This window comes from Diabrotica virgifera, chromosome 9 (assembly GCF_917563875.1).
Source record: "Diabrotica virgifera virgifera chromosome 9, PGI_DIABVI_V3a".
NCBI lineage: Eukaryota > Metazoa > Arthropoda > Insecta > Coleoptera > Chrysomelidae > Diabrotica > Diabrotica virgifera.
In genome coordinates, this window is record NC_065451.1 from 83,246,578 (window position 1) to 83,255,843 (window position 9,266).

The 9,266-nt window shown below is 36.7% G+C and overlaps 1 protein-coding gene across 1 annotated transcript; it reads right to left on the reverse strand.

Moving 5' to 3' along the window:
• Positions 1-5,344: 5,344 nt before the first annotated feature.
• Positions 5,345-7,014, reverse strand: LOC126892143 (uncharacterized). Its single transcript, XM_050661605.1, has one exon. The coding sequence runs from the start codon at positions 7,007-7,009 to the stop codon at positions 5,411-5,413; it is 1,599 nt and encodes a 532-aa protein (XP_050517562.1). The 5' UTR covers positions 7,010-7,014; the 3' UTR covers positions 5,345-5,410.
• Positions 7,015-9,266: the final 2,252 nt, after the last annotated feature.

Consider the following 9,266-nt stretch of genomic DNA (forward strand, 5'->3'; position numbering starts at 1 on the left):
TATTGATATATTATCCGACGTTTCGGCAGGAAATCCATGCCTTTTTCAAGGATTGACATGCAATCGTAAATTTAGTTTTGAAACAAGTACACAAATAGACGTCACAATTAAAACAATGTTAAAATGTTAAAGCATAGGAACGGACCCACTAAGTCATTGCGTTAAGAGAGTAATGAACTGTGTCAAAAATTATTATGATAATAATAAAGATAATAATTTTTGACACAGTTCATTACTCTCTTAACGCAATGACTTAGTGGGTCCGTTCCTATGCTTTAACATTTTAACATTGTTTTAATTGTGACGTCTATTTGTGTACTTGTTTCAAAACTAAATTTACGATTGCATGTCAATCCTTGAAAAAGGCATGGATTTCCTGCCGAAACGTCGGATAATATATCAATAAATATGGTCATAACATCATAGACAAGCTTTTTTTATGAACCTAAACCCAAGAAACATTGGTAAAAAAATATATCAAGGTTCAAGAATTAAACTCAAACTATATATATATATATATATATATATATATATATATATATATATATATATATATATATATATATATATATATATATATATATATGTTATATCCGTTTTTACCAACTAGCCTTAATAATGAAGTACCCACTTATTTCCCATCAGGACATATCAGGTGTCAGCCATCTGAATCAACGCATCCAATTTCAATGCCAATGTCAGCGAGAACTACTACGTCCAGGCTTTCTCACAACCTCAGCATTTTGCTAATTGTATAAAACCATATGTCGGCTTTAATTTGTTGTTCGTAATAATTTAGATTTAGTACATGTAACTTTAATTCTTGTATTTTCAAAATAAAATATTTTTTAAAAAGTCAAAAAAGTTTTAAGTGATATAAAAATTGGCGCAGTCAGTAGGATCTGGAAACGTTGTTAGAACACGGAAAAACCTAACTAACAACGGTGGATTCCAATCCTTTGATTCAGAAACGAACCATCCAAAAGGCAGAGCCGTCATCACTTTGCAGATATCTACGGATTAGGAACACCTGGTGAAGCCCCTGGTAGAGACGCTGTCGAGAACAAGACGACTAGATGTTTTTGGATTTAGTGTAAGTCTAATATTGAATCATCTCGTATATTATTATTACATTATTTTACAATATTATTATTATTATTATCCAGATTTAGCCATACGGCTCACACTCCCTCTAAGGGGAAAATTGACTCATCCCAGATACCTACGGTATCAAAAGGATTGAGCTCTGGTGGGACTCTTTCCGTGTTTTCGAGCCCTAGGTGACTTGGTATGCAGGTGTATCTCCCAGAAATTTTCGTACACATCTGGCCGTTGCGAGTAGTACTGCTTTCTGCATGGTCTTATAAAGATGTTCATTAAGACCCAGCTTTTTTATGCTTTCGAGGAGGGTCTTCGGAATGACTCCAGTAGTAGACATAATAATCGGTATCGTCTGGGTACTTTGCATTCTCCATTGTCTCCGTATTTGAATTTCCAGATCTCTGTACTTGGCGATCTTTTCAGTAAATGTAGTACGTAGATTATTGTTGTTAGGAATCGCCACATCAATGAGGGTTGTTTGTCTCGTTAATTTATTGACTAATACGAGATCTGGTCTATTATGCGCCACTGTTTGGTTTGTGAGCACAGTGCGGTCCCAGTATAGCTTGTAGTTGCCATCCTCAAGCATACTCTCAGGGACGTATTGATAATATGGGAGATGGTCAGTTTGGAGACGTCCCAGCTTGATAGCTATCTCCTGATGAAGGATTTTTCCCACTGCGTCATGCCGTTCCTTATACTCAGTTGCAGCAAATGCCTGGCAGCCCCCTGTAAGATGTTGGATGGTTTCTTGGGCTTGACATCCATATCGGCATCTGTCGTTTTGAACATGAGGGTCTTTGATGATATATTTCAGGTAATTTCTGGTTGGTATAACCTGATCCTGAATGGCCAGTAATGAACCCTCCGTTTCAGGGAACATCTTTCCTGATGTCAACCAGTAGTTCGACGCTACATTGTCGACATAATCTTGGCTGACCTCATTGGGATGTCGCCCGTGCAGAGGTTTACCCATCCAGGCGCGCACTTTTTCGTCCTTAGTAAGGTGGTTAATGCGCAGTTCTGCTTCCCTCAGTTTTATCTGTGTTGTGTCATCTACTGCGCAGATAGCGCGATGTAGAGTACATATTTCAGCCTTCATCTGAAAATAAGATCTTAAATTAGCAATTTGTTTGTCTAATTGCTCACCTATATCCATAAGTCCTCTTCTGGTAATGTCGTTCTTTCTACAGCACTTTTTGGATGGTGTTTATGTGCCTTTGTGAGGTGCGTTCTTACTTTTCGCTGAAGATTTTCTATGTCCGTTTTTGTCCACTTAACAATGCCAAATGAATAGCTAAGCGCGGAACATGCGTAGGTGTTTAGTGCCTTAAACAAATTTCTACTATTAAGGTGTGAGCGAAGCAGCTGTTTTACCCTTCGTATAAACTCAGTAGTTATCTCTGTTTTCATTTGTTTATGGTCAATTCTCCGCGCTTGCTTTACTCCAAGATATTTATACATATCGTTTTCACCCATGGCCACGATGTTCTGGCCATTTTGCATATCGAATCCTCCGGGCTGTACTTTTCCTCTGACTATATTTAAAATACGGCACTTGTCTAGTCCGAAGTGCATGCTAATATCATTAGAAAAAGTTTCTACAGTTTTTAGCATCTCATCGAGTTGGTTTCGAGTGGAAGCCATTAATTTCAAATCATCCATATACAATAAATGATTAAGCTTCGTCACCACATTGTTGTTATTTTTGATGCTAAAACCTGCATCTGTGGAGTTCAATAGCTGAGATAGTGGGTTCATAGCTAGACAGAACCACAGTGGACTCAACGAATCTCCTTGAAACAGGCCCCGGCTGATTGCGATATTTTCAGTTTCGATGTTATTTTCACCAGGTATTTGAAGGTGAATTCTAGTCTTCCACTCCGTCATTATATGCTCTAAAAAGGTCACTATATTATCATCGACTTTATATATTCTCAATATATCTATAAGCCATTCATGCGGCACTGAATCAAAGGCCTTCTTGTAATCAATAAAAGCAGTAAAAAGATTCCTCTTTTTGGAATATGCCTGATTAGAAATGACTGAGTCGATGATGATTTGTTCTTTGTAACCCATGGAACCCTTGGCGCATCCTTTCTGCTGAGGCTCTATGATATTATTCAGAGCACAGTGTTGGTAGATACGCCGGGCTACACAGGATGTGACCAATTTATACAAAGTTGGAAGACAAGTAATTGGGCGGTATTTGGCTGGATCTTGGGTGTTATTTTGATCCTTCGGAATTAAGTAAGTGGTTCCCTGAGTTAGGAATGATGGTATATCCTGCGGATTAGAAATAACATGATTAATTTGTGTTGATAAGCATTCATGAACACTCCAAAACTTCTTGAGCCAAAAGTTTTGAACTCCGTCTGGTCCAGGAGATTTCCGGTTATGAAGCTCTTTGATGGTATTTGAGACTTCTTCAGTAGTGAAGGGTTCGTAAAGGGTGGTAATGTAGTGTTGGCAGTTCTGTGTCGTATCTTCTATCCATCCAGCATTGTTGTTAAGAGCAGCTGGCGTGGACAGTTGATTTCCCCAAAACTCATGAATTTCTTCTTGGCTTGGGTAAGTCTTATCGACACGTTCTACAGTGGAATTGAGTTTTCGATAGAACGCCTTTTCAGAACTTTCAAAAAGAGCATTGTCGCCTTTGCGGTTGTTACTAACTTTGTACCTCCTTAGTCGTCCTGAATAAACGGAGAGCTTTTGTTTTAATGTATCCAGACACTGATGGGCTGTGTTGTTTTCTGGATCATATCTTGAGTGTCTTGCGGTAGTCAGCATTATTTCTTCAGCTCTTCTGATGACTTTTCTACTTGTTACACCTCGTATGTATTCTGTGACTATACCAATATCCCTACGTAATAATTCGATCTTTCCGAGCAATCTTTTTTCCCAGGGTGCAATTCTGTTACCAGTTCTTTCGTTATTAGTAACCCATCGTGTTCTGATCTTAACGCCCATTACATTAGCAATTGCTGTTGCTGCGCAGTAGATTAGCATATGCAAATATTCCAACGTGTGAGCTTCTACGACATAGTTGGGTAGGACTTCATTGTTCACAATTTGTAACAGCGCACCTAGTTTCTTACAAGAGTTTATTCGTGGTAGCGGTGGTCTGCTAAGTGGGTTTGTTCCATTAAACTCTTGTACGGCACGAGCCATTTCGTTTGCTAGACTATCGCGCAACTCGTTGTTTTCCTGCTGTGTATTGTCAGGTTGAGTTTCTGGTATGGGAATCTCAGGAATCTGCTCCTCAAGGATTTCATTAGCGACTTGATCTAAAACTAGCTCTTGATTATTAATCTCCCGTTCGACTTCGCTTTTGATCGTATTGCGTCTAGTCTCTGGGATAAGGTTGTTTCTTATGATTACCCGGTATTGATCTGATAATCTTTGCTCCGATACTTGAATATCTGGGTACTCCCTGCAAAATTCGGCATACAGCTGTTGTCTGTAGTCGATCGTTTCTTGACCGAGGTTTGTCACCTTATAATAGAAGCGCAAAATGCTTTCGTTAATGGACACAGTCCATTTCATGCGCTGCCTCGGTCGTCCCGCTTGAGTGAGCGCCGGCTGATGTTCCAGCGCAGCACCTTCAGCGAGTGGAGCTCTTGCTGCTGTTTGGCTCGCTTGTGGTTGTTGTTCTTGTTGTTGGGCTGTAGCTGTTTGTGTGACAGGGGCCCGCCTCCTCAACACCCTGCCACCGACGCACAGTGGTGAATTTCGCCGAAAACATGGCCAAAATCTTTTTCTCCATAACTACCAAACGGATTTTTAAAATTTATATACTGTTTGAAAGCTAATTTAATGCAGATTAAGTAAAGGTACGATGCATTGTGTTTTTGAAATATCTGCAGTATACAGAGCGTCCCAAACTTTTGTTCTTGTCTAATTACTGAATCTGTTTTTGTGTTTGCAAAGTATTATATTATATTACATATATATATATATATATATATATATATATATATATATATATATATATATATATATATATATATATATATATATATATATATATATATATATATATATATATATATATATATAATATATTATATAGTACCTACCTAGTATAGATATATACCTTCATAAAAGAATATTCTTTTAGTTTTGAAAATGTATATATACAGAATGTCCCGTTTTTATATTTCATTTGAAATTTACTTTGAACATAATATTATTATTACAGTTTTGTAGGGATTTTTAAATAATTAAAAATTACCTATTTTTAATGTATCAAATAAATTTTAATTTTTTGAAATTACAGTGTTAATATCATGCTCAAACAAATGTTTATTTACTGTGTGTCAGAAGTGGATGTTTCATCTGCAAGTTCCCGGTTAACATCAGGCTCTTCCAAGAAATGTATTACTTCAGCAGGATATTTACTAAATTCCTTGGGGATTAGTTTTCTTAAGTTAGAAATATAGGGATCTGAGGATATCAAAAGGCGATGGAAAACATCCTCCATATTTTTCTGTCTAGAAAATTTTCTAGAGAAGCTCTCTCGATACCTTTTAATATCCTTGTTGCGTGCTTCTTGGGCTTCCTCTCCAAGTTGGCCAATCGGTAAAATGGCATATGAAATAATTTCAGCACTATGAATCAATATTTTGTGAACTGTGGTTGGCATATTATACCAGGGATACAGTTCCGTAAATCTTGTAGCAGTGTCCAGACAGTAAATTTTAAATGGTTCTACTTTTATCTTGTGCCCAGAAGAAATTGTTGCTAAAATCACTTTAAAACGGGAAATAAGATCCTTGTTGACCCCAGTGATTTTTGAAGAAGTTTCGGGATCACCAAAAAATCGTCGAGCAGTATTGCCATCATTTGAGCTGCCATATCCTGGTTTTGGTTTATCAACCAATAAACCCATTTCCTGTCTAAATGCTTCTTGAATCTTTTTCTTATTTTCAGCAACCTTTTGTTTATCTTCTTTGCCACGAGCTTGCCATTTACGAATGACAAGTTTGTAAGCCAAATGGAGAATACACTCGAAGAAGCGAATCCAAGCATGTAACGAGGATAATCCAAATTGTAGATGTTCTTTATTTATTACTTGAGTTTTCATAACTAACTCAATGTTATTAAAATTTTTTGATGAAAGACCACACAAATAGCACTTTTGTGTTGATGAATTTTCAGATACTGCATTGCACACCTTCCCATCTATCATTGTAAATACTAGTTCATGGTTAACAATTATCTTACAGTTGTTGATCGTAACTGATGTGGGTTGTAGCCGCGATATTTGGTTTTCAATATATTTCACTTCTTGAATTGTAGAGTATGTCGTTTCATGAAGAAATTGCACGCGGATTGGCCTACAGTATCTTGGAGATGATGGACGAGGGTTGTGCCATAAAACAACATTTCCTTTTATTTTAGGATTACCTGATATTAATTGTATAGGAACAATAGAAGTGAGAAAAATATTACTATCAGATACATTGGGATCTGAAAATTTTTGCTTGTATTCACTCATACCAGAACTTCCATCACAACCCCATTTTGTGATAAGGTAAAGGGTTTTCAATACCTTCAAAGGCTTCAAATATTCAGTAACTTCCTCAATACTAAGAAATAGTCGAGACACTGTATGATCTAATAAGTTTTGCAAAGAAACTTCAGCAACGGATTCAGTGATATGTAGATTATCAGGATAGCACTTAGTTTTGGCTGATATAATTGCCTCATAATTGGGGTACATATTACTGTTGTGCTCTCTGGCGGTATTTCTAATGAGGTTATACTGAGATTTTGTTAATTTCCCCTCAACCACCATCGATAACGCCTCATCTGAAGTCAATATTTTAATGTTTTGTTTAGCATTACTGTAAGCTTCTTTATATTTCTTTGCCCGAGTTGGACTAGTAAAAGCAATATCTTTCATTACAATTGCTGTATCTACTTCACCTTTAGCTCTAAACTGCATTTGGGCTGCATATGTTAGTTCTTGGGAACTCAATTTGGAACGAACATTTTCTGTTTTCCTTCTTTTTGATCGTTCACTTGATGAAGAAAAATCTAGCTGTGGTCTCCCATGAGAAGTTTTACTGATATTCGCAGAGAATTCCAGAGTAGTTTCTAGCCAAGTTTGATTTTTTTTACAGAATCTCTGATAAGATCTCGATGATAAATCCCACTTAGTTTTATACTGCTTAATAAAATTTTCCAATTTTTTCATCGAATCTTCAGATAGTTCGTCACTTTTCATGGATATATTCACTTTTTGGCACAGGTAATCATATTTGCCTTTAAAACTTTTAAATGGACAATTTCTTAGAAATTCAACCATTTCATTTCTGGTAAAAACAATATGCGTCATTTTAAACCTGCAATAAATAATTATAATTAATCGGATCCATTTAAAAAAAATTAGATGTATTAAAAGTTGACCTAGCAATTTTTGGGTTCTTAATACAAAGTTTCGTTTATGCATGTAATTTTTTAAAAAAGTCTCACACGACCAAAATTATTAAAAAATAATATACATAAGAATGCAAACAGATAGGCCTATACATAACGGAAAATGACTGAAAGATTAAGAAAAAGAAGAAGAAAGCAAAAAAAAACTAAAAAAAACGGCGGCTTTTGTTTAAAAAGAACTGTACATTTACTGGATAAGATGCTTCATATTTTGTTCTTACTTTATTAACTAACCATAACATTAAAGTCTCTTAATGTAGAAAGTCTGGAGCATGTTATATTTTTTTTTAATGAAAAATTCCGCTAAGGTTGCAACTTGCTGCAGATGATTTTGTTGGGGATTATTTATATACATATTGAACTATTTATTACGCAAAAAATCTTTTCTGACCAAGGCTGACTTTTTTACTTTTCCCTTTTTAAAACTTGGAAAACAGAAAAATATTGAAAATTCTTGCCACTATTTTGTAAATACGTTGTAAATAAAGTTTACTTTAGGAAAAAAATCTAAAAAGTATATTAAAATACTCCACTTACCCCCAGAAATAGTATCCACTATAAAATAACAAAATAACACACGTCTATAGTTTTAAATAAAATCCGAACAATACCTCAATTGTATAACACACTTAAATTTTATTCGGTCCGTTGTCGTTCAATCCCAACTTTGCACTAATGTAAATATGTGAACTGCTTTTATTGTTCTACCGTAACGGCCGTTTATGATACTCAGAAACCTACTAAACAAGGTTCATATAAAATTTCCGGGAATATATAAACTTAAATTTTTGCATTTTGGCCAGGTTTTCGGCGAAATTCACCACTGTGCGACGTCCCGCATGCTGTCACGTCCAGCGCCGGCTCCAGACGTGCCCTGGCGATCCCCAGGCAGCGATCCTAAACATAAACCATAATTCTCCATATTAATGGGTGTGCATTTTATACCTACTGCCAGGTGTCAGTTTTTGTTCCACGGCAAGTATCCCTGCTACTCTCTGGGTATTGGCGCTACGAATACCCAGAAAGCATCCCCCATTCGCAGGGGGCCGCGCCTGATAGAAGAACTGACAAAAAACTCCTACAGGAAATTATTATTATTATCAGATTTAGCCATACGGCTCACACTCCCTCTAAGGGGAAAATTGACTCATCCCAGATACCTACGGTATCAAAAGGATTGAGCTCTGGTGGGACTCTTTCCGTGTTATCGAGTCCTAGGTGACTTGGAATGCAGGTGCATCTCCCAGAAATTTTCGTACGCATCTGGCCGTCGCGAGTAGTACAGCTTTCTGCATGGTCTTATAAAGATGTTCATTCAGACCCAGCTTTTTTATGCTTTCGAGGAGGGTCTTCGGAATGACTCCAGTAGTAGAAATAATAATCGGTATCGTCTGGGTACTTTGCATTCTCCATTGCCTTCGTATTTGAATTTCTAGATCTCTGTATTTGGCGATCTTTTCAGTAAATTTACTACGTAGATTATTGTTGTTAGGTATCGCCACATCAATTAGTGTTGTTTGTCTTGTTAATTTATTAACTAGTACGAGATCTGGTCTATTATGTGCCACTGTTTGGTCTGTGAGCACAGTGCGGTCCCAGTATAGCTTGTAGTTGCCATCCTCAAGCATACTCTCAGGGACGTATTGATAATACGGGAGATGGTCTGTTTGGAGAAGTCCCAGCTTGATAGCTATCTCTTGATGAAGGATTTTTGCTACTGC

Coding starts and splice junctions, on each gene's coding strand:
- LOC126892143 (XM_050661605.1), bottom strand. CDS start 7,009: ATGAAAGATATTGCTTTTACTAGTCCAACTCGGGCAAAGAAATATAAA.